Genomic DNA, 26590 nt, shown 5'->3' with positions numbered 1-26590 from the left:
CCTCAATATTTTCTTTGTAACGTTTCAGAAATCGGGATTGGCATGTATAGAGCATATAAAATAATATTATATATGTTGGATTGAGGTTTGCAAAACAAGTTGTTTACTAGTAGGGACAGGACTATGGCTGCACATGTGTGAGACTGATAAGAGTAAAGTGAAAGTAAACATGTCTATGTTTAGAACATATACATGAAAGTTTATGTTTATGTGTGAAACTGTGAGGTAAACAACTCCTGGCAAACAACTTCTGGTTATCACCTAAGAAGCAAAGTCCAAGAAAAAGAGGATAAAAGCAGAGCTCAGAGCAATGCCATGAGTGGTCTGACTGGGTGCTCCAGCTAAGACCCTCTACGAGGGCTCTGAGCGATACACTCCAGAACAATCCTCCGTCGGGGCGATCTGACAGAGCCTCTGCGAGGTGCAAGCTGCAATTTTCCAGGACTCTCCGAAGTTCTTCCTTGAAAGACCAGCTCGCCTCAGACCCGTCGTGGGCCCAGTCACCTCTCCCTGACCAGGGTCCTTCCTTATCTCGATTGACTCTTGGACTTGGTTCATTATTAAAGTCTATTCTATTCTGTATAGCCTTCTGTGCTTACCAGAGCATTGGCCTCTGGAGGGATATTGGCTCCCAAATAAAGCTGTGTTACTCACTCTATCTGAACCTGTGTGCTGGGATCTTGTTTCCTACTTGCGTCATGAGTACCACGCAGGGACGTAGGGCCCTGCTGAGGGGTTAACGTCCCCTTGACTTTCAGGAAGAGACTGAAATACAGCGACTGCCCTTCCAAGCGCTCGCAACAGCAGTTTATATTTTCCTTTCTGGTTTCCCTATGGTCTTGGTAAGTTGTCAAACAAGACCTACTACAGTCCCTTAGCCAAGGGCAAACAGGTGACTCCAGCAAGGACTTAACTTTTCCCTCTGAGGATAGGGATCTTGAGGGAAGCTAACTCTTGGAGTAGGAGGAGTGCCTCATTCTGCAGAGAGAAACCTCCAGAAGCTGAGAATCTCCTCATTAAGTCCTTCTGCCTGGGGCAACGGAGCATTTCTGATCCCTCCTTTCCAGGTTCTTCAGGTTTTCCTTTGATTCTGTGACCTAGTCCCTATCTTTCCCATAAATTCTTTGTTGCTTAAGTCAGTCACAGTCAGTTTCTATTGGCTTGCAGTCAAAAGCCTACGACAGTGTAGGTCTATTTACATATGTACCTATATCAACTTGATTTACAAAAATCATCACTTTTCATTGGATAAAATGAACTTACTCTATTTTTGCAGGAAGTTAGCCAGATGGCAGTTTTATTTGGCATTGTTATTTATCTAGATTTCAGTACAAAACACAAACAAATTACTTTTAACATGCAAGGAATCTTACATCATCTTACCATTGTTCCTTTCTACTTACCCCCTCCCATCGCAACTTAGCTTAACCTCATTTCATGCTTTAAAAAAGAAAGAAAAACTTACAGAAAAGAGTCTTTTCTATATCTAAATGTATAGAATATTTCTGCTTAAAAGATTGAATATTAAAAAACTTTTTCAGGAGCACAGATAATTTTTAGGGCAGTGAGACTACTATGTATGATAATATAATGGTAGATACATGCCATGCATTTGTCCAAACCCATAGAATATACAATATGAAGAGTGAATTCTAATATAAACTGTGTCCCTTAGGCGATTATGATGTGTCAGTGCAGGTTCATTGATTGTAATAAATGTGCCATGCTGGTGGAGCATTTGTAATGGGGGAGAGTGGGAGAGGGGACATATGGAAAATCTCTGGGGACGAATGAAAAATCTCTGTACCGTCCTCTCAATTTTGCTGTGAACCTAAAACTGCTCTAAAACTGAAGTCTATTTAAAAAAGAAAAGAACAAGAAGCAAAACCTTTCTCTAAACTGTATGCAAAGCTCACAGTTAATCAATTTCATAATCATAATAATCATCATCCACGTTGATTCTGATGCTGGAGTGCTCTTCAGGTTTTGATTTCTTTTTGGTCTCTTTGCTTTTCTCGGTCAGATGTAAGTGATGCTCACATTGCCTCATGATCTTCTTGGAAGACATCCAGCTCTCCCCTTGTCTTTCAGCTGGTGCTGCACACTGTCCTCCCCTCACATCTGTCCCCTTGGCCTTCAGGACCTCCCGCGCTCTTACGAGACTGCAAGTGCAATTCCATGGATTTCCATCCAGATACAGGTGCCTGAGGCGAGGTAGCCCCTCCAAGGCTTTGAGGTCTAAGGTCGAGATCTTATTGTTCCTAAGGTTTAGAACCTGAAGCTGCTTCATATCCTTGAGCTCCCTCTCAGCAATGTCCCGGATGGCATTGCCTTTGAGATCCAGCCTGGCTAAGGTCCCAGGAAGTCTGCAACAGCAGAAAACCAGGATGCAAGAGAAGGTCATGACCATTATTCCATAATTGCAGAGCAACTCAGATTGAGCAACACCCGCCTTTTCTATAGCTCTGTCCTTTCTGAAGCTAGAAAACATTTTTTTTTTAAGAAGTAATTATAAGTGCAAACCTCAGTCTTTTCTGTAAGTTTTCAATCCTTCCTCATAAGTCTTATTTTCCAACTTGCTGTTTTTTTCTGGCTCCTAGTCATAAAACTCTAATACTTTTCTTGTCAAATGGGATCACACAAATAAATCAATAAGAAAAGTACTAAGTTCCCATTTTTTTAGTTGACAAAGGCCATGAATCATAATTTATAGAAATAAAAATATGGAAAAAAATGTTCTTAATGAATATAAAAGGCAAATGAAAAAATGATGCAACATTTTTGTGTATCAGATGAGAACATGATTTTGGTTATAAATTTAAAACTTATTGCTACTGAGGGTGTAATGAGGTAAGAACTTGAACACTGGCGCTGGGAGTGTACATTGGTACCACTTTGGAAACAATTTGATAACATGTATCAAATTTAAATAATGTCATGCCTTTTGACTTTGGAGATAATAGGAGAAGAAAACAGAGACATATTTACCAATATGTTTGTTACACATTTTATCATATTTATAATAGCAAAAAAAAAAAAAAAAAGTGATAAAAGACGAATGTCCACTACTGGAAATGAAGAGATAAAGACTATTATGTGATCATAAAAATCATGTTTTCAAATAATTTTTAAAATATTAATTGTGTGAGAATTTTTTAACTATGACTTAAAATCCAGAAGCTATAAAAAAAATCAATAAATCAACTACACTAAAAATAATTTTAAAAGAAATTGTGTATGGCAAAAGGCATATGCAAAGTCAAAAGACAAATGATAAATTTGGGGAAATATCTGCAACGTACATCCCAGACAAAGAGCTAATCTCCCTTGAAAAGAAATGTTTTAAATCAGACTGGAAACTTCAACTATATTCAGGAAAGAGAAATGAAAAATAAAACCATGCCATTTCTCACCTATCAGACTGGTAAAAATCCTAATCTTTAACAATACTTTCTGTGAGCAAAGTTGTGAAGAAACAGACATTCTTATATTTAGCTTGTAGGAGTCTGAAATGGCACAGCTCCTGAATTTAGTAAAACCTAAGAAAATAGCATATGCTTTTTTACCCTTTGACCCAGCAATCTTACTTTTGGGTATATACTCTGAAGACATGACTCCACAAATATAAAACAGTGTATGCGGCATTTATTATGGTATTGCTGATCATATCAAAAGATTGGAAACAACCAGTACATCAGAAAAGAACTGGTATGCATCCTTAAAAAAGAAAGGAGTTGGTCTCTATGAACTATCAAAATGGTTTCTAGAAAGTATTGTTAAAGGGGGAAAAAAACCAAGAAGCAGAACAGCATATATATAATATGCTAGTTTTTGTGCAAGAAAAAGGGAAATAAGAATACATATACACATATTTGCTTGTATTTGGGGGAAAAAAGATAAACCAGTAGTGAATAAAAATGGTTACTTATTAGGGAATGTTTGGTTCCATATGGTTTTAAATTTTGAATCACATTAATGTTTTATATGTCCACAAAACAGAACAAAAAAGGAAAAAAATCAAGCCCTAAAATTGAACACAAGCAGAATCAAACAAATTAATTAATTATTCAAATGTTTATGTTGGTAACATAAACATAAACATATAGAGAAAAGAGAAAAGTACTCTGACTGAACATCCTTGGTGGTTATGTCTTAGAGTCTAAGGATAAAAGGACCTGAAAGAAATTTCTCTCAGTATGTTTACTGTTAATATTAATGTTAGTAACTAAATTTTAAAACTATTTAATGAACAGAGTAAGACAAAACAAGTAAATATATTAATGTTATTAGAAACCAAGATTTTCACTGTAAAAGAAAAAGGTACAATTACAAAACAGAAGAAGTAAAACCATCTCTAATGTTAACTATGAATTGGAAATGTCCATGTGAATTCATAATTTTCAAAATATATTTTCTAGCTCTGTGTGCTGAAAGGACCTAGAAACAATATTACAATAGAAGAAACAATATTACACCCTAGTAGTGGCACTGCCCTCATACCATAAGCACACCACACACTCAGATCTTAGTTTCAGAATTCCAATCTCCACTTAAAAAAAAACAAGGTTTCTTGGAGAAATGGCTGATCCCATATCTGGGGTGAGGTAAGCTAGAACTTCTGAGCCAGAATGCAATACAATGTTTAAAGATTAACAGAATACCCATCAGGATGGCTACTACCAAAAAAACAAAAAACAAACAAAACAAAGAAAAAACCAGAAAATAAGAAGTACTGGCAAAAATGTAGAGAAATTGGAACCCGTGTATACTGTTGGTAGGGATGTAAAATGGCACAGTTGCTAAGGAACAGATATGGTATCTTACCATATGTATTGTCGTTCCTCAAAACATTATAAATAGAATTACAATATGATCCAGCAGTTCCACTTCTGGGTAAATACTCAAAAGAATTAAAAGCAGGGTCTTGAAGAGATATTTAGGCACTCATACACCCGCACTGAATTCACAATAGCTAAAGTGTGGAAGCAGCCCAAGTGTTCATTGACAGATGAATATATAGCACACATATCACATTTTGCTATATGTACATACAATAAATATCATCCAACTTTAAAAAGTAAATTCTGACACATGCTAAAAAGTGGATAAACTTTGAGGACATTATGCTAAATGAAAAAGCCTATCATAAAAAGACAACTACAGTACGATTTCACTTATTTGAGATACCTAGAGTAATCAAATTCATAGACACAGAAAGTAGAATGGTGGTTGCCAGGGGCTGAAGGGAAGGGAAATGAGGAGTTGCTGTTTAATGGGTGTAGAATTTCAGTTTTGTGGGATGAAAGTGTTCTGGAGATGAGCTGCACAACAATGTGAAGACATTTAGCAATACTGATCTGTACACTTAAAAATGGTTACAACGGTAAATTTTATGTGTATTTTACCACAATTAAAAAAAAGATAGATAATGAAGTCATGTCTCATGAACACAAGAACCAACTAAAAGGGGCTCTGACTAGCCAAATTTGGGACAATTTGAGCATGAAAATAGACTAGCAACTATAAAGGATCATAACACACTGAATAAATTAAGATCCATAAGTCCATAGTGATACTTAGGAAACATAGAAAGAAAAGGGAAAAGGGAAAGCAAAAAAATCTATAATGTTAGGTGGAAAAATTAGAATACAAAATTGAATGATCCCAAATATGTAAAAACAAATTATGATTAGACACAGGCTCTCTGAGCAATTATGGGTGCGTTTTTTATTTTCCAGCACACTAAATTTTCAACCTTGAACAAATATTGCTTTATAGTCAAGGAAAAAAAAAGTTTTTAAAACTGTGGATAGCAATGTGAAAAAATAAAAAAGAATCACAATTGTGAACCCCCAAATTTTCTGCTATACAAAAACTTTATATTTAGTGCCATTCTTTTTATGAAACACAAGAAGTTGGGAAGTTTTACACAAAAAAAAAATTTTAAAACTGTGGATAGCAATTTGAAAAATGTCATACTAATGCCCATTGATAAAAAAAATAAAAAAGAATCACAATTGTGAACCCTCAAATTTTCTGCTATACAAAAACTTTATACTTAGTGCCATTCTTTTCATGAAACACAAAAAGTTGGGAAGTTTTACAGAAAAAAAAAGGCCTTCAAAAGGCCCTTCAAATGGCCATCCAAATAGTATTTCCCTACAGTGTAAACACATTGGATGTTCATGCCTTTTTAGTATTCAGTGAAATTTACTGTGACATTCCCAGTCATTGATTGTTATGTCAAAGAGCAAAAACAAATGAATTTAATGATGTTTTATGACAGTATCCCCTTTGCTTGTTAGAGTATTATTCTTACACGAATTTCATTCCAAAAGTTTATCCTTTTAGGTTTTTTATTGGCTCTTAGCTTAAAATTGTACCCTTGGGTTTTTATTTTATATTTATATTTTAAATTTATATATGTATATTTATGTTTATATATTTTATAGTTGTATTCATATTCTAAACTATATAGTAAATATATTTACATAAATGCCTTCTCCTTAGTCGGAATAAAATTTACGTAACAAAGATTAAATTACCCGGGAAATTACTTCATACATTTTAACAGCTTGACGATTAAATTCATTTGAGTTTAATTGCCAAGACAATGTGATTTGTGCACACATTAGCTTCTGTAAGGTACATCTCTCAAAGGTGCACAGAAAGTCTCTCATGTATAGCTTTCCCCCCAACCAAGGAAAGATTGACTATTAACAGACTGTGTAGCAAGCAGTAAGCAAGATTCTGTTCCCATTGAGAGTACAAGAGAGCAAAACTGGAAAAAGATATGATAGAGTAAACCTAAAATGGAAAAAGTCCCTACCCATTAGGACTTGGGTTCTAACTTTGACCGTTCATTCCATTAATATTTACCAATATGTGGTTTTAGGTAGGTAATTTCACTTCCTAAAACTTCTAATTTTCCACCCTGCAGATGAAAGTTCTCAGTACACAGAAGTCACATAATAAATGTTAGCTAGAGAAAATAAGCAAGCCAAGTTTTCTTTGAAAAAAACACAATTATTCAGTTCTGGGCTGAGTAACCAAATATTGCACCTGTTCTTAGGAGTACATTTTTTTCTCTTTCTCTTGTTTCTATGGATGTATAGCCAAAATGACATCGGAAGAAAAAAACACTAATTTTCCTGGTTTTGTGACTTTCGGGCAGTCATTTATTGCTTAGATATAATTTATCTTTGTAATTCTGATTTCTATGAAAAGGTAGCCCTGATTTTACGACAAATGTGTTTCTAGAAATGCTGTATGTTCTTTGGGTAGTTGTTGCTTTTTAGGCTAAAAAGAGGCCTATCCTATTTTGCAAGTAGATGGCACTTGGGTATACGTAAGTAAGATAAAATGCTAACTGGACTGTGTTAGTTTGAAGAAAGCTGTCCTGGATTTGAATTATCCAAAAAGTGGATAAAGAAGAGACGATGTGATATATTTGTTCTCTGAGCTGCAGATGGGTGAAATGTGAAGCAGCAAAGCAAGGCGTTCAGACCTCTAAGTACTGTAGTGCACTGCCCACAGTAGGGTTAGCCTCAGAGGCCGGTGCTCCTGCGATGGTCACAGATCCCGGCTGTGGAGTTAGACTACTGTGCTAAACCTGCCGCTGCCGCTTACTGAGGATGTGACTTTGAGCAAGTTTCTTGATTCCTCTTAACAGTAACATCCTAATCTGTAAAATAATAGGTAAAGCAACGTACCTACCTTCACAGGATTGCTGTAAGGAACAACGAATGTATATGAATTCACTGCTGATTTTAGCACTTAATGAATGTTAGGTATTATTTTCTACCTCAGTTACCATATTGACAATGGCAAATAGGGTAGACTGTTATTCTTGATGAAATGTAGAATGCAAAGTGGAAAAGAAGGATTTGTGAAAATAGTTTGTGATAGAAATAAATAGCATGTGTTTATTACAGTTTATATACAAAACTGAATTTTAAAGTGTAACTTTGTGTCTGAATAAGGAGTGTGCAGGGGGGGAGAGAGAGAGAGAGAGAGAGACAGAGAAAGAAAGAGAGACAGAGAGAGAGAGGAAAAGAAAGGGTGTACTGTTTAAAGCTCATAAATAAAAGTTTTAAAATTCAAATATTTTTAAAAATTCAAATAGATCATTCTTGTAGAGAGTGATTTTTAAATTTGAATTTAAAAATCACTCTCTACAAGAATTTTACTTTCATAGCTAGCCAAGTTCTTTGACAGAGCAGACAGTTATGTTGTTTAATTTAAGTCTCACAGGAAAAGCCCATTCCCATCTCATGTTACTTGCCCCACTGCCTTTGCCCACTAGTTCTCAACCCTGGTTGCACAGTAAACTCATCTGGGGAACTGTTTAAAACTACTGATGCTTGGGCCCCAACCCCGGGTGTCTGATTTAATTTGTTTGAAGTGAGGTCTGGGCATGAGTATGATTTTTTTTGAGTTTTTCAGATCATTCTAATGTGAAGTCAGATTTGAAAATAATAGTTCACTCAGGCTTGCAACTCCACTATACACTCCACTGGGTAGAAACACAGGGCTTTCTACAGTCACTTATTAAAACACAAATATGCTAGTAGGAGTAAATAAGTAAGCTATTTTTTACTCATTAAATTTAGCAGCATTACTTAACCAAATGCTGTCTAAAAGTAAACTGAATAGAAAAATCAACTGAGTTCTCAATTTTGCCCACAGCTGTCATAGCCTCTGAGAATCCTTATGTGATAAAGTCACTCCCTAGCCTGTTTTATGAGTTTTTATTACATACATGATTTTTTTTTTTTTTTTTTTTTTTTTTTGAGTAGAGACATGCAGTAGCAAAATAGCTTGAAACATAGTAATTATTTAAATAACAAGGGTTAAAGTTTTGGAACTCAGCAGGCATATTCTTGCCTTCGTGGGATTTGTACCGGCTCTTCTGTCTGGAACACCTTTTCTCCCAAATTGCTTCACAGCTAATCTCTCATCTCCTTTCAGTCTTTGCTCAAAAATTGCATTTTCATGAGAGCTTAGCTTATTTAAAATTTCAACCAGGCACCCCCACTCTATAGTCTTGAATCTAGTAATCCTGCCCTTTTTTGTTGTCATGAACTCTAACACCTAACACCATCTAAATATTACATACTTTACTTATACATTATGTGATTGTCACTCTTTCCTTGCTAGAATTTAAGCGGTACAGAACAAGAAGTTTTCTCTCTTTTATTAAACGGATGCATCCCAAATGCCTGGTAAAGTAACTGGCACATGGTAAATGCTCCAAACATATTTAGGGAATTAAATTAACTGTGTGCACAGGCTGTGCATTAAAAGAAATTGATTACTTTCAAATCACCCTGAATTATATATTTTAAAACATGGATTTCAGTTGGAAAATCACGTTTTGATGTTTTGAACTGAGTAGTACAGTTACCATACTGTATAATGAAGTCTCTTTTTTAACTAGAAAAAAATTAACACCTGTAAATAGCAAAGATAATTTTTCTCTTTGTCATTGGTAAGAAAAATTATTTTAACTAACAATGAAAATAAATAGCGTGCCATAGGATTCTACAGAAGCCAAAAGCTGGTATATTATGAGAAATAATAATGATAATAGGCAGGCAAGAAGCCTTTTCTTTTCTATAAAGTGCTAAAAGAAAAAATAATCCACTGGTAGGCACATATAATAAACAATATAATATATTTTTAGAGAGAATAATAGTGCTGTATTCTACTTTTTTATTTATCTACTTTAAAATGTAGAACATAGGAGAAAGCTTAAAAATAAATAGGGTCAAAAAATAAATAGGGTCAATTAATGTATACATGTACACTTAGATTATGACTGGTTTGGGGGAACATTGGGTTGGGTATAGAGGGAGAGATATTTGGAAAGAGAAATTAAGTGTCAGAGTATGAGGGCGTGTGTGTGTGTGTGTGTGTGTGTGTGTGTGTGAGAGAGAGAGAGAGAGAGACAGAGACAGAGACAGAGACAGAGACAGAGACAGAGAGACAGAGACAGAGAGAGAGGTGAAGAGACAACCAAAACCAGAAGGTAAGGCCAACACAAATGGCCTCACACACTCACAGACACACAGAGAATAAGCAGAGCCAGTTAAATCCTTTAAAGATCACAGCACTAAGAAGGATATGAGGCTCACAAATAAGTAATTCAAAATAAATGTGTATAATATTAAATTGTAAAGTTTTTTTTCCCCCATAACTACTATTTCAATGCTTTTTAAAGAATAAATATCTTACTGCATTTCCCCCACCCCCACCTCCATTTTGTTGCTCGTGTCCTTGCTTTGCTAATGGCTAAGCCCATGCCTCTTCTGCCCTGGGTTAACCCAGGCCATATACTTAGAAACTGAAACACACCTTTTACAAGTAATATCTCCATATCATGTTTGTTAGCACACTTCCCCAAAGCAGCATTGCGTATTTTCAAATATAGATCTCATCCATTGGTGTCTTGTCCCATGGGCAAAATAATAAATTAAGTTAGTGCTGGCCTCAAATTGAGGGCTGGAGATTCTAATCTCTTGTTTAAAATTTCTACCCCTCAACCCTTGGGTAGCTTTGGTCAGATCATCTTTGTTTGCTCTGACTAATGTTCTTGCTTGTCTAGTGTGCTCCTTGCCCCAATCTTTGGAGAACCTTTATACTAGTGACCATAAATGGCACCGCTGCTCACTTACCTCAGAGGTATAGATAACAGCAAATTCTGCTCCAGGGCCAGATTAGACAGCTGGGAACACCTCTGCAAGGCTCCTGCTTCGAACAGGCTGACAATGTTGTTGTCCAGAAACAAATGTTTCAAGTCTCGGAGGTCCTGAAAGTCTTGCACTGTAACTCTCTGAATGAGATTATTGCTAATATCAAGCTTCTGTAGCCTTGCCGGAAATCTTAGGGGCAGCATTTGAAGCTGGTTGTGGGACAGCTCAAGAGTGGTTAAATTGGCAAGGAGCTGTGCCCCATCGATGGAAGAGAGAGAATTTTCTGACAGGTAAAGATGGGAAAGGTTCTCCAAGTGTTTCATATCTCGAAACCTTACCACTTTGAGCTGGTTTCTCTCCATCTTTAAAGAGACCAAGGATTTGGGCAGATTAATAGGAATTCTTGTCAGAAAGTTACCACTGAAACTGAGAAACTGCAAAGACTGTAGAGAAGTAAAGAAGACAGCTGGTATAAGATGCAGTTTATTATTCTCCATGCTCATATGTTTCAGATGGGGAAGAGCCAGTGGTCCAGCTACCGTATCAATATTGTTCCCATCCAACATCAAACTTTGCAAACTGGCAAGGGAGGAGAAGATATCAGACAGGGAAGATATCAGGTTGTTTTTAAGTTCAAGGATTTTTAATTTCTTCAGTCCTTCAAAATCAGATCCGTGCAGGACATATATGGAATTATCATTTAGTTTTAACACTTCAAGACTGGCTGGGAGAGCACTGGGGACTCGTCTGAGCTTATTTTTCCAGAGTTCCAAGGTCTTCAAGGTACCCAGAGCTTTGAAGGTATCATTTTCTACTGACTCTGTTCCACTGGCCAGAAGAATAAAATCTTCTAGAGCCAACATTCCGGTCAACTTAGATAGCTTAAAAAAAAAAAAAAAAGGCAGAAGTGGGGAGCAGGGAGAAAAGCAATAAATTAAAATTATGTGGGGGAAAAAACATATGTATAATCATTCAATAGTAATGACATTTCAGATTTCCTTTCAGGATCTATTTTAAATTATCTCTTGCAAAAGGATGAAAACTCAGATCCTGACTTTTTATTTATGATTGCTAACATTGTAAGATATCAAAACCATTTTATGCACTTTCACACACTGTTCTTAGACATGCAGTATTGGTCAACTTTTGCTGCATGTTCTCTGACCCAGCAAGTTTACTTCTAGGCAGAAGTACCTATAATTGCACAATAATTTATGGGATAAGATGTTCCTTGTTGTGTCATCTTATAACAGCCCCAAATTGAAACAATCTGGAAATCTTTCACCAAACCATTAACAGTTGCTAACACTAGGGTGTAAGATTACAAGGGATTTTCATAATCTATCTACATTTTGCATTATTTGAATTTTTTTTAAGTAGAAATTACCTTTATTTTTTTTTTAAGCATGAAAAATAAAAATTTTAAATGTCCTAAATACTGCTATCACTAGGATGAGCCTATCAGAGAAAATTTTTTCTTGCCCTTGTTGAATACCTACAAGTGTGAAGTGGTTTTTCTCTATGTTATCATTAATTCTCCTAATAACACTCAAGTTTGCTGTTGTCAACTCTGGCTTTTAGATGAGGAAATTAGAAGTTAGTAAGTGAAAGAGTTGAGAATTTCAACAAACTCTGTTGGACTCCAAAGACCTTTCTTCTTCAGTTCACCATTTTCTAATGCATTTTCTATTGCATTTGTTCTACAACTAATGTTTTTTTAAAAAAACTCAAGATCTGGACACAAATCATATAATTTTAGAAAAGCAGAGTTTTTAGAGATTTTCTAGTCCAAATCTTCCATTTAAGAAATGAAGATTTCAGCCCCCCTCCAAAAAAAAATATTAAATGACCTGTCCAAGACTCAAGTGTTCTTTAATCTACTCTCCATTCTGAAGTCCCCTTTTCTAGGCTTTTCTTTCATATAAAGTCAGAAACGAGTCTAGACATAGATCTTTATTTCTTGGACTGTTGAGCTCCCAAAAGAAGAACTTCCACTTCTGAGTGACCATAAACTCTAAAAGATTGCTCATTATGCAGCAAATATCAGAGATGACGTGCATCTGAATGGGCAATTTATTTGGGGAATAGACAAGTGTGGTGTCTGAGCGTCAATCTGTCAGTTTGTCTTGATTTCTATTTGTAAAGTATACAGACTGGCCTAAATAGTAAATATAGTAAATAGTCCGTATTCTTAACCGAATCCAGTAGATAGTTGTTTTCTCTTATTAAACATAGAGAAACCTTTCTTTTTCTTTTTATCAGAGACAATGCAGATTACTTTTGATTATTAATTAAAATGGCTACCTTTATTTAAGTATTTACAATGTTTATCTTTACAAAGCCCTATGTGTAAGCATGATTATACCCTTTTCTCAGAGGGGAAACTAAGGCTCAAAAGGCGAAACAACCTGTCCAAATATATCTATATAGCATGTAGAAAAGTTGGGTTTTCAACCCAGGTTTATCTTACCCCAACACATATATTTTTAACCTTAACCACTACAATATTCATTTAACTGAAGAATATACTTATGGTGGCACAAACAGTGAGGAAAATACCTACTGATTTTCAACTTTTCAGTTGAGTTTGAAGAACTAACAAAAGAAAAAAGTTCTGCCAGACCTGTTTTTTCATTTTTCCTGGCCTAAGCCTGGCTGTGCTCAATGAGATGTGGAAAGAGATGCTTTTGTCCTAGAGCTAACCTTGGGGCTGCTGGCAGTTTTTCCAATGTTGCTTAAAAAGCAAGGTAAGTATGGTTTGGCATTAATAATTAGGCATAGATTGCTTATCTAGGTATAATTCCTGCCATCACAGTTTTACAGTTTAGTTACCTAATACATATGTAGATAAAAGTTACAATACAATATGAAAATTTATAAAAAAAGGAGGGAAGTAAAATGAAGTAGAGCAGAAGGGCAACTCCTACTGGCTTCCCCATGAAAGGCTTTGTTTCTGGTTTCAATTCTGGGCAGACCATGCTCCGAGCATTAGAGGGCCACACGCTTTTCCTGAACTTCTTATAGGTCTAAGGTACATACAAAACTGACATACTGTCACAGTAACTACCTATGACATGTGTGAACAAGCCAGCAAAAAGTTTTCAAAACAATGTTGGAATTTTTTACTCTGAACATCAAAACACTTATTCTCGGTAAATGATTTTAAAATTCTGGAAGGTATGGAGAGAGTATAAAAACAATCTATAATCCCCCACTTGGTGATAAACCCTGTTTATATATTTCTTACCTAGGAGGAATTTTAAGTAACTTCTTTTCTTCCACAAAAGATGTAAAGTGCAACCATGTAAATGACTGCCCCCCATAAAGACATTCCTATTTGTCTTCTAAATGTAAGAGCTAAAACTATAAACCTCTTAGAAGAAAATATGAGCATCAATTTTCATGACCCTGGGTTTGGTAAAAGGTATTTTAGATATGATATCAAACAAACGTGACACAAGAAAAAATAGACAAATTTGACTTAATCAAAATTGGATACTTTTGGGCTTCAAAGGACACCATCAAGAAAATAAAAGATAACCCACAGAATGAGAAAAATTTTCACAAATAATATATCTGATAAAAGATTTATATTTAGCATATATTAAAAAACTCTTTCAACTCAATAATAAAAAGACAAAAAGCCTAATTAAAAATGGGCAAAAGATATTTAAAGACACTTCTTCAAAGAAAGTATACAAATGGCCAATAATCATATGAAAGATGCTCAACATTAGTGATATGAAAGTCAAAGACATAATGAGATATACCACCTGACCTCACTAGGATGGCTGTGGTCAAAAAAAAAAAGATAAGAAATGCTAGCAAGGATGTGGAAAAATTGAAACTCATACATTGCTGTGGAAATGTAAAATGATGAAGCCACTTGGAAAAGTCTGGCAGTTCCTCAAAATGTCAAACATAGAATTACCATATGACCCAGAAATTCCACTCCTAGGTATATACCCAAGAGAAATGAAAACATATGTCCATACAAAACATGTACATGAATGTTCATAGCAGCATTATATTCATAATAGCCAAAAAGAGGAAACAACCCAAATGTCCATCAACTGATATATGGATAAACAAAATGTGGCATATACAATATTCTGTCTTTAAAAAGAAGAAAATTCAGACATATGCTACAGCACGGATCAACTTTGAGGACATTTTTGAAGTGGAAAAGCCAGTCACAAAAGACCACAGGTTTAGTGAGAAAGACTGAATTCAGTTTATAGCTTGTTATTGAGAGAGAGAGATCTAGTAGACAGCTGAATAAAACTAAAACATGGGGGAAAGGTATGATAGAAACTCAGTTGTGGGAGCCATCATCATGTACATAAAGTCACCTAAGGAGAGTGTGCATAGTAAAAAAAGAGATGGCTGATGATTGAGACCCTCTGGAAAAGCCAAAAACCAAGGGGCAGTGGAAGAAAAGAAACCTATAAAAATGGCAGAAAAGAAATATCAGGGAGGAATAATGAAGACATAAAAGTGTGGTGTCATGGAAGGCAAGAAAATCGGAATTTCAAGAAATAGGATTGAGCCAATGTCTGAGAGAGAACAGTTTTAGCTGTGTGGAGTAGGTAGAAACCAGACAACAGTGAATTAAAGAATAAACAGAAGAAGTGGAGACAGTAAATACAGACTACCCTTTCATGGAGTTTTGCAAATAAAGATAGTAGCAAGAGGAGACACAGGATTAAAATACTTTTATTTTTATTGTAGTGAAAGGCACATATTTATAGGCTAGTGCAGAAAAACCAACTAACGATATGGGAGTGGGGAGAATAATAGAGCAAGCTTTGGGGGCAGGTGAGAAAGATGGAATCAAGGGCATGGGAGGGAGGTTGCCTTGAACAGAAGGAGAGATACCTCATCCTTTCTGAAGGAAAGAGTTTGCAGAATTGGATAGAGACAAGTTAATACACAGCAGGAATTGAGGGAGATCAAGAATAATGGCCTCAGTTTTGTCATAATTTGTCAATAAAATGAAAGGCCAGCCATTTGGTGAGAATAAGGAGGGCAGGGATTGAGAAGGCAATCCAAAACTATACTGAAGTCTTGGAAGATGTGGAGGGAATATAGGGAGAACATAACAAAGAAAAATTGAAAGGACAGATGGGTGACATTGAAGACCCAGATGAGGTTGGTAGACCTTGAATTTGTGGTGATTCTACAAATGTGTGATGGTTCTAAACACCACACACACACACACACACACACACACACACACACACACACAGAGGTTGTGTAATCCTCTCCAGCAGCATCCATATGTTCAGGTACAGGAGAAATAAAGGAAAATGATCACCCTAACTTAAGACTGAGGCTTTGCTGGATAAGTGTTGAGGTAATTCATTATTGGATGCAAAACAGGGAAAAGGTAGAAGGATAGATAAGAAATAAATTGATTGGGTCGGTCTAGGATTAGAAGTCTCCATGAGGTAGAAAGATAAATGCAGATTAGGACAGCTGAAAGGAAAGGAGATGAGGACCAGAGACAGGATGGAAATTCAAGATTTTTGAGTGAAGAAGTTTTAGGTATAAAGAGGATTATGGCATAACCAAGACAGTAGATGCCTATGGTAAAAGATACTTTTTTATGAGTTTAAGGAAGGATGAGACTAGGACGTTGGACACTGAAGGCACTCAAGACATGCAGGGCTTAGGATAGAGAGGAAGACTAGAGCCAAGGGGGAAGGGACCAGGGCACAGTATAAGACACACAGAAGAACAAAGAGATTTTTACAGCCCGATGGAATGCACCTTCAAAGAAGTAGAATTTTTTACAGATAAATTGATAAAATCCCTTTTTTCTTGATGGCAGGAACTGTGTATTTTTCTTTTATTCACAATCCCAAGCACAGTTAAATTACTGTGTGATGGTTCCAAACACCATATATTGCGGTTGCCAAAAAAATGTATACACATGACTTGTATTCGTCTTTTATTATTGGTACATATTGAGTATTACAATTTTAATATAGTTTTTTCCTCTCTTAAAATGTGTATACATTTTTTTGGCACCCTCTGTGTATGTGTGTATATATATATATATATATATATACACACATACACACGTAATAGAAACATTTTAAATTGTGACATGTATACACATATGTGTATATATGTATTTGTGTATACATGCATACATGTGTGTGATATGTGTATGCATATATTTATATACATAGATGCATATATATGTGTGTATATATATATATATATATATACACACACACATAATTTCTATTGCAATTAATCTGAAGAGATATTTTAAGGTTTTTTTTGTCTTTAAATATAGGCATTGTATTCTACAATTCAAACCAAGTACACAGACTATACATTGTATTTACCAAATACAGTGAAATATGGCCATTTAAAACCTAAAGGTTTTGAAAAGAGAAAGGAGAAAATATTATTGCTCAAAGCTTTTTATTTCCTTCATAAAACAATTCTGTATTTCATCAACCTTTCTGCTGGGAACTGTCCTTTCAAGAGACAATTAACTGGGTTCAAATCAGGGAAGTGGCAATACTGCAGTCCAATGAACCTAAACCAATGACAAATGGACTGATTCAGTCATTAAACTTGATAAGAGAGTCATAATTTCATCTTACTGGCTGCCAAGCAGCAGTGTGGAATCATGACCAGGCTTAGTTGACCCCTAGCTCTCAGCATCTCAAGTCCTCAGAACAAATATTTAAGCATCTGGTCCTTTAACCAGGTGTTTGGCTTGAATGCTGAGACCTGACCGGGTCACACTTGCTCTCTGGCATTGGGCACCACTGGATTAGGAGAAGTAAACAGATGACAACTAGGCAATTGTGCTGAATAAGCCTCGAAATAAATACCACGCCACATATTTTAAACCCTCTGTGTTCACATGCAACTACAAGTACATTAAAATTTCTTAACCAAATGAAAGGAGGAGGGGGCGCTGTTTGAAGGGAAAGTACATTCACCTGTTGACTTTGCACCTGGATCACAGAGAGACATTTCCTTATTTTAGGATGTGGATCAATGAGGTAGAAGCAGTGACCAGTAAAGGCAAAATCAGAGAGCTAGCGAATTTTCCATCTAGAAGCGGCCTGGGGTCATCTATCTAATCCAGACTTCTCACTTCATAAAGGTAACAGTGAGGCTGCGATTTTTAGTAAGCAAACTAAGGTGAGAATCCTAGTCTCTTGATCCTTTTTTCAAAATAAAAGTAAGACAAATCTATAGCACTTTTTTCAGCGTCCTCTGAATAGGTAAGCATACAAATAAAAATCATAATTAAAAGTACATAGAATGAGAACTGCAGCAACATGGCAAAACAAAAACATGTATTTCTTCTGCATAGGTTTCCACAAAGATACTAATGCTTAGCTGCATATAAGGTCTGATGAATAATTCTTGTATGCTGGGTACATCTTGATAGTCTTATAATGCTCTAAGTATGATCTGCCTTCTATGGCATAAACAAAACTACTTTTTTCCCTTAAAGGACTTACTCTTAATCCTGGAGACATAAAGTAGCCATATGCTCTCAAACTCTTTTTGTTCAAAAGAGCCATTTCTTTACTTTTTCTTTGCAACAACATAATCAGACATTTTTTAAGCAAAAACTGAAATAAAATATCAATTATAGATTCTGGTTTTTTGTTTTGTGGGGCTTTTGGTTTTTTTTGGCTGCTTCCCTAAAAAGAAATATCCAGAGGCACACATCCATCTCCGTAATACAGAGCAAGCTGGTAGCTAGTGCAACTACCCAAAACTTGATATGTTTTATTTTTTGAGTTTCAAGTTTTAACCTTTGAGTTTTAAATTTTGACTATTTAAATCAAGTTGAACGATTCCACACTCACCCCTTACCGTGCCACGTAAAATAAAGTAGCAGCAACTTGAATGAATGAATAGTTACCTGAAGGTGTTGAATTTTGCTATGACTGATGTAGAGCTTCTTGGTGGTGGGAGGAATGGCCGATGGCAGCTCCGTTAGCCTGTAGCATTGCACCGACTGCACATAATCGCAGCTGCATCTGCCAGGACAGTTTGGATCGAAACCATCACTGAGAGAGAGTAAAGCAAGGAACACATAAAGCAGATACATCTTCCAAAACAGGGCCTCTCAGGTAACAGGTGAGTGTGTAGGTGATGTCTCACTCTTTATACCATGAAATCGGATAATAGAATCTTATGAATGTGTACTCTGTCAATGTAAGATGACAGGAAAGAAAAAATTCTCCATTTGCCTGGGTTAAAATGTTAGCAACCGTTACAAAGAGGAAGGGGCTTAAACATTGATAAGCTGCCTTAATATCTGTAGGTGAGCAAAACCCTGTGTTATTTATGGCTTGAAAGACTAATCTGCAAACACCTCTATTATCTGTGGTTTCCTTGTTTTGTTAAATGTGACACTAGGGAATTAGTGGGAAAAGACAAAGAGCTATTTTATAGGGGGCTATAAAACCTTTGAATTTTCTGTGACCCCATATTAAAACCATTTTTGTAGGACTGCAAGGGACAGGTGTTTTCTTTTCACGTTAACTAGTATGGGAACATAGCCAGGTTTTCGATTCATTATTGTTGTTTCAGTAACATTTTATTGCTAGGTGAAACAATAGGGTAAATGGAGAAATATTTAGAGCTACAGATAACTTGTTCGATTCATCCATTACTTGATTCACTTGATTTCCAAATATCGTATTTGGAAAATATTTTTGTTATTCAAAAATATTGTTGACTCAAACCAGAATAAAACTTTGAAATGGGTCTGTAATCTTCATCTATTTGTAATAATGGAAGAAAAAAGACCTCTGGTTTCTGCAGAGGAACCTATTGGCTCTTACACCTGACTAGAGAGAGAAATCTTCACTTATCCCAGGCACTCCTTTGCTGTGGCTTTTGTCTTGCTGTGGTCATCCCTGCTGAGGGATCTGAAAGCATTTTAAGCGAAAGATTAAATAAAGAATTCTCTCCCTGCAAGTGAAGACCTAAATTTCCCCATGCTAATCAACCTCCCTTTCTGATACTGAAAAGCTTCTCTGATCTCCTCTTCAACCTTACCTCTCTTTGTGATAATATTCATTTTGAAGCCAAAAGTTTCTTTGATCTAATAATCAATTTATTCTATTTCCGGAGTAAGGATTTCTGTGTGCTTTTCCCAACAGACTTTTTGACTTCTCTTTTCTGATTGTTTTTCCTGTTTTCTTTCACTATCAGAGACAAAGAGTGATAAGAGATTTCTGTCAATATTCTGATTTTCAACAAACTTCATTATTTATTTATCTTGTCTAGTAAAAGAATTTTTCTTTTTTAATTTTTAAAATTTTCAAATAGCAAAGTAATGCTCAATAAAAGAAAATTTGGATAAAAGAGCAAGGAGGGGAAAAAATCCAAATCAAACGTTTTTCCAGTTTCTTTTCTCTGCCTAGGCTTTGAAACAACAAAGAGAAATACTTATTGAACACTTTTTCTTCCTGTATCGCTAAAAAGGTAAATTCCTATTTAGTTACTTGAAACAAAATGCCTGCAAAATTCTATCCTCTCACCGGCCATCAACGACAACTAATTTTTCTGTTATGTGGCATAGCAATGTTTCATTTTTTATCCTGTGTTGGTGGCCATAGAATTCTGTTTTCTTTGATTAAGCCTTGAAATTACACTCTATACTACATTTTTTCCCCCTTCTTTTCCATGGTATTTCTATAGCTTTCCTACAATTTTGGCATTATCTCCAATGTATTAGTACTTTACACTGAACAGTTTTATCAGTTTGTAAACATAATTCATAGAGATATAACTTTATATTCTGTATTTTTCACTATTATTTTTCCTTATTATTTCATAGTCTCCATAAACACAACTTTAAATGTTTAATAGTCCATCGAGAGTACTGTATAAATTTAACTGTTTTCTAAGTGTTGGATTTTTAGATTGTTTCCTGATTTTACCATTATAAATATAAATAACTGATTATAAAAAGTTTGAGGATGTTTTGAAGAATAAAAATCCATCTGTTCCCCCAGATTATACCTATTTATTTAGGGTTAAACTGAGAAGTCATTTTTTTTTTTTTTTGGTCAGGTAGAAGGTGAATTCTTGTTGATACTATAAACTGAGGAGAAATTACAATACAAAGGTACAGCCTGAATGCTTGAAGGACATGTTTTGTTGTACTTGCTCTGGAGGTGACAGGCCCCTTTGCAGTTATGTTGTGCGAGGAAGTAGCCACAAAAGTTGTCACCATTGAAGGAGGAATATTTTCCTGTGAGCCCCCAAATGATGTTGGATCTGCTAGCCGTTTCTGGGTGTGAGCCGGGATCCTGTCTCATGAAGCCGAAGAATGGACACACAGACGAGGGAGAGGCAAAGAGTTGCAAAGGATGATAGTTTTTTAGAGGCAGGAGAAGAGGTTGCAGCTCCCGAGCAGGAGGGGGTCCTGAATGGGGGTACCCAGTGAAAGAGGCAAAAGCTCTTTTATACCTGCCCTTGCCTACTTGGGGAAGGGGGCTGGCACCTTCTAATGGAATTCATCTATCAGGTTTGTCCAGTTTGTCCATCCTGAAGGGATTAACAAACAACCCATTCCTATCTATCAGATCTGCTTCTTTGTCTGGCCAGAAGGGATTTGAGATTATCTATTAACCCCAAGGCATATTCTCAAGTCTCTGTCCTGGAATGAAGAGACATTCCAGGGCCTGGAGTTTCAAGATAATGACTGTTTTTTTGTTTATTCCATCAGGGACCCCCCTGTCTACCTAGCCAACATACTGACTATCCTGTCTCACCACTGCTCAGCATCTAGTTTAACTTTCTGCTGAGTTTTGACATGTTGACTAAGGATTAGGGGTGTAAAATTCACTACCTTTAGCTTGGGTTTTTAGCTCTTGAGTTTATGAGTCCCTAAGGCTGAGTGTGAGGCAAACTGCTCTTTTCTCTAAAAAGGACTTAACAAGACCTTTTCTGATCATTACTACTTGGCTTCTTTGGGTAAGGAGAAACCGACTAAAGAAAGAACACGAGTGTCTTTCTGAAGTATGAAAACTCAGTAAGTCACCCAGAAACTCTGTTCAGAATACAGCCCAGAATCTACGTTTAATCTTTCAGCACACACAAAAACTGCAATCTCAAAAAAAAAAAATGCTTTGCATTTGAATCTGGATTGAATTAGATTTATGTCGTTGTTGAGATTCTCAAACCAGGATCCTCCCTGATTTGCTTTCTTATCTTTGTTTTTTTCCTTATAACCCAGTAGTCTTCAACCAGGGGCGATTTGTCAATGTCTGGAGACATTTTGGACAATAAAAGTTGGGAGTGGGTGGGTAGGCGGTGCTACTGTCATCTATGGGGTAATGACCAGGGATGATACTGAATACCTTACAATGCCCAGGACAGCCCCCACAACAAAGAATTATGCAACCCAAAATGTCAATATTCCTGTTGTTAAGAAACTGCAATAAACACAAGTCTGTGCCTCTATGGATATTGCATAGAGGCTGTTCTGTGTTAATTAAAAGCAAAGAGGACAAGTTTCCATTGTAGAAAGGAAAATTAATTCCAAAGAAGAAACTAACCCAAATTCTCCCTGACTAGGGTATAGAAACATTAGCTTGTGGTTCCTATTATGAAACTCATCAGCCAAGAGCTAAACAGACTTTAATTTATCAAAATCTCATTCTAAGGTAAAAGACATTTTAAAGAGTAAAATAATTGTGACTATGATTCTTTTTTGGCTTGTTTGCTTCTGGAGAATGTTGCAAGAAGAGCATAAATTGAAAGTAAAACAAAAAATACAAATTTCTATTAGCTAACCTCTCTACACCTCAATTTTTTCTTCCACAGAATGAAGTTAAAATGGGAGAAATACTTTCCATTTTATAAAGAGGAAGAGATGAAATTAAGCCTGTCAAGTCCATGGGGGGGGTGGGGAAGGATCTCAATAAATAATGGTATCTGCTTAGGTTACTAGTTGCAAGCAATACAAACAAATTTTGGCTGATTTAAGCAGAAAGGGAATTACTGAGAGAAAACTGGGTAGCACACAGTATGGTAAGAAAGCCTGGAGAGCCAGTTTTGGAAATGGACAAGAATGAAGGAAGGCTTGAGAGCCAGAGCCACAGGCAAAATCACACTTCAGTCTAAAGTCACCACAGAACATGGATGTCCTGGCCTCCACTACTGAATCAGCAACTGGGTGTCATTGCTGACACAGCTGCTACTGAAAAAGGATGCTGCTACTCCCACTCCCATCTCCACTCCCTACCAAGAAAAGTTCCCCAATCCCTGCCTCACTATTTCCATGGTAAAAATTTCAGGTGGATGGGCAGCTGGTTAGCTCCGTTGGTTGGAGTGCGGTGCTCTTAACAACAAGGTTGCTGGTTTGATCTCCACATGCGCCACTGTGAGCTGCGTCTTCCACAACTAGATTGAAACAACTACTTGATTTGGGTCCTGAAAAACACATTTAAATAAAAAAATAAAAAAAAAATAAAAAAATTCAGGTGGATGATTTTGTTTAGGTAAGCCTAGGACATATGCCAGTGCTCTTGCTGTCACAAAGCTGACATTTTCAGTTCATTATGGGAGGAGGCTTGTATTTCCAATATTCAAGTCACATAGGTAAGGAATTGCCTAAACAAAGGGGGTTCAAATATGGACAGCCCCCCATTAGTAGTGACAAATTTCCACTGTAAAATCTTTTCACCCTCACTCCTGCTTACCATGACCATAAAAGCCAAATGAGTTTTGAGTGAATTGCAATCAACTGGGGACCAAACAAATTCTATTCCTAATAACTGTTGTGATATGGCTTTTGTGTAATTGTTTCATTATGCTTTTTTTTAGAAGACTATGAAAATTCTAATGTGATAATTTAAAGTGTTCTTATACTTTTTAATATAAGTACAAAGGTAATTAATGTTAAAAGGCATTCAGAATGCAGTCGTTTTGGGCCTCTTACAGAACTAATCTATAAGAAATACAAATGAGGGAGGCTGGTGAGGGGGAGTCTATGTTTGATCTGTAAAGTCTGACAATCTGAGAAATAAACAGTGACTTGATAGTGGGTGAAAGAGGAAAAATCAATATTAGCAAACTCTGATACCATTGTTGATAAACTGTGGTTTTAGATAATACTGAACCAAACCTGGAGCTGTGGGAAAGGGTAAATGAAGATTGTAGATCAGGCAATAGTGGAAAAGCAGTTATAGTTAATCTTTGAGCGTGTAAGAAAATAAAATATTGCAATACAGATTTTTAAAATTATTTTTGCTGTTTTGTTTTTAGGTTTGGGTACACCATACAAAATGTAGTATTTCCTATATTTTAACTATAGAATAGATAAAATAATTCTCAAAGCCTAAATTATACTGGATTTTATTAGTCAAATTGTTAAATAAACTTCTCTTTAGATTGGGAAAAATATTCCTTGGATTTTAAAGGAATATGCATCTTATAGATATTTAACATGTATTTTATAGATACTCCTAACCTCTGAGCCAATATAAAAATGTTTAGCTATGCTCTTTAGCAGATATCAAAGTATGTCTTGAAAAGTGACTTCTTAGAAATTTCCTAGGTAGACTGTTGTAATATCTTAATTATTCAACTGATCACACAAATATTTTCAGCATTCGCACTATATTAACTACTAACACAGGACCTGCATTCAAAGTAAACAAGGTAGAGCTATTGCTGCCAAAGTGCTCACAGCCTAAGGGGCTCCAAAAAACATATATATGATGAATACTATAGCAGGTATTCGCAGGAAACTAGATAGGGATGGAGACCATAGCTTCATATGAAGAGAAAAAAGGAAGGCTTTCTGGAAGAGGTGTCTGAACTAATCCTAAATCACTGTACCAAAATTCTTAAGTTTTAGGAACAGGAGAGTAAACAATTATTCCATAGGTATACACGAGGGCAGACAATTAAGTTCGTGAACTCATCCTAGAAAAAGTGCTACATATCTCATTGCTAAGGTCACCTCACCTTTGAAGTACTCCCCTCGGGAAGCTATGCACTGATGCCAGTGCCTAGTCCACCCTTCAATGTAATTTTGGAACTCTTTTTCTGGAATGGCCATCAGAGCTGTCATCATATTACCCTTGATGTCCTGAATGTCATCCAAATGTCTTCCTTTCAGTATTTCCTTTATCTTTGCGTAAAGAAAGAAGTCAGTGGGGGCCAGATCAGGTGAGCAGGGAGGGTGTTCCAATATAGTTATTTGTTTACTGGCTAAAAACTCCCTCACAGACAGTGCCATGTGAGCTGGTGCATTGTCGTGATGCAACAGCCATGAATTGTTGACAAAAAGTTCAGGTCCTCTAACTTTTTCACGCAGCCTTTTCAGCACTTCCAAATAGTAAACTTGGTTAACTGTTTGTCAAGTTGGTGCAAATTCATAGTGAATAATCCCTCTGATATCAAAAAAGATTAGTAACGTCATTGCAACAAATTCACGAACTTAATTGTCAGGCCTCATATAAATGATCAGGAGAATGAAGCTACTAAATCACTGTGGAATGCCCAAACTTATTTCATTAGTATGGCTACCACAAAATTTCAAATTGTTAGTATATATGAATAATTATAACATAAATAATACATATGAATATGATATATTCCAGAACTTTTCCCACATATCTTAAGTAAAATGGTAATGGGTTTTCCTTGGGTTTCTTCTAATATATAAAACAATTTATTGCGACCAACAGCACTTACTTAATAGCTTTTCCTTTTCCTGGTAGGGACATTGGAGAGTAAATGATACTTGTGAAGCTTACTATAGGGCCTGGTACACAGTCGAGTTCACTAAATGGTAGTCCCCCTCTCCAGTCCAAAGTACAACTTCTATGTCCATTCGCTACAGGGCCTTTGCAATTAATGATGCTCTAAAAAATATCTGAACTCTAATCTCACAGCTAATTACCAGTACCTACCAAAGAAATCTTTAGCATCTTTCGTCCCCACCCTATTTATTCCTAGCAATACCTTGTGGTGAAACGCTGTTAGGTAAGTTCCTAGAACAAGACTGTCACATTTAAGTTATGCTAGAAATTTTTAATCATGTAAGCATAATTCCTGAAACAGTTATTGGAAGCTTCTGCCAATGCAATGGCAAATATAAGTATAAAGATTTTACCTCTAGGAAAATAAATCCCATAAGTATTGGGATTAATACAATTCCCAATTCCAAAGTAGGTCAAAATAAGTCAATAAATGTAGGTCGAGCGCACAGCCAACAGATGGCAGCAGTTGAACATCAAACCCTGCTTTTCACGTCCATGTAAAATTGTAACTTGCAGAAATGCAAACCCCCAATCAAGGTGGGTAAAAAATGTCTATAGAGGGCACCTCGTGAGTATTTGAATTAGTCACATAGCACCAATATAGCAAACATATAGGAATGTGGTAGTTGCTACATAGTATGGTAATGAGAAGGGACAATATGAGATGAAAGTATTCTGACACACAGGATGTGACTTGTTGAAGAAAAAAGATTGGAAACAGAAACTAATTGGATTCCACAATCCTGAAAATGGGGGTATTCACCAAGGATCAGAGCACTGGAAACATATAAATACTTAAAATACATTTCAGTGCTATCCATACAATATAGCAGGAAGTTGAATGATATTTTTTTAAATAAATAAAAATTATTTTCAAGTGTAGTCCATATAAACTAAAGAGAGTGATAGAAAATGAGTATTAGAATTACTTTTTGGTAATATTTCTTATATATTAATAGATTCGCATATGGCTACAAATGGGAAGAAATTGTTTTGAAAAACCTTTTTGACTGATTTGCCAATTTATAATACTGGTAACTTATACAAGAAATAGATTCCCTCATCCTTCTATAACCCGTGTTTAACTTTCAAGACTTTGGAAGAAAAGATACCTAG

General features: G+C 35.9%; 1 protein-coding gene across 1 annotated transcript; it reads right to left on the bottom strand.

Moving 5' to 3' along the window:
- Nucleotides 1-1300: 1300 nt before the first annotated feature.
- LOC109452430 (nephrocan) lies at nt 1301-18792 on the bottom strand. The gene is made up of 3 exons (XM_019741340.2): nt 18604-18792; nt 10677-11575; nt 1301-2366 (listed from the first exon to the last, which is right to left on the bottom strand). Exons 1-3 carry the CDS (start codon nt 18790-18792, stop codon nt 1919-1921), a joined length of 1536 nt encoding a protein of 511 aa, XP_019596899.2. The 3' UTR covers nt 1301-1918.
- Between the last annotated feature and the right edge of the window lie 7798 nt (nt 18793-26590).

This window comes from Rhinolophus sinicus, linkage group LG05 (genome assembly GCF_036562045.2).
Source record: "Rhinolophus sinicus isolate RSC01 linkage group LG05, ASM3656204v1, whole genome shotgun sequence".
Taxonomy (NCBI): domain Eukaryota; kingdom Metazoa; phylum Chordata; class Mammalia; order Chiroptera; family Rhinolophidae; genus Rhinolophus; species Rhinolophus sinicus.
This window is presented reverse-complemented; position numbering and strand designations above follow the sequence as displayed.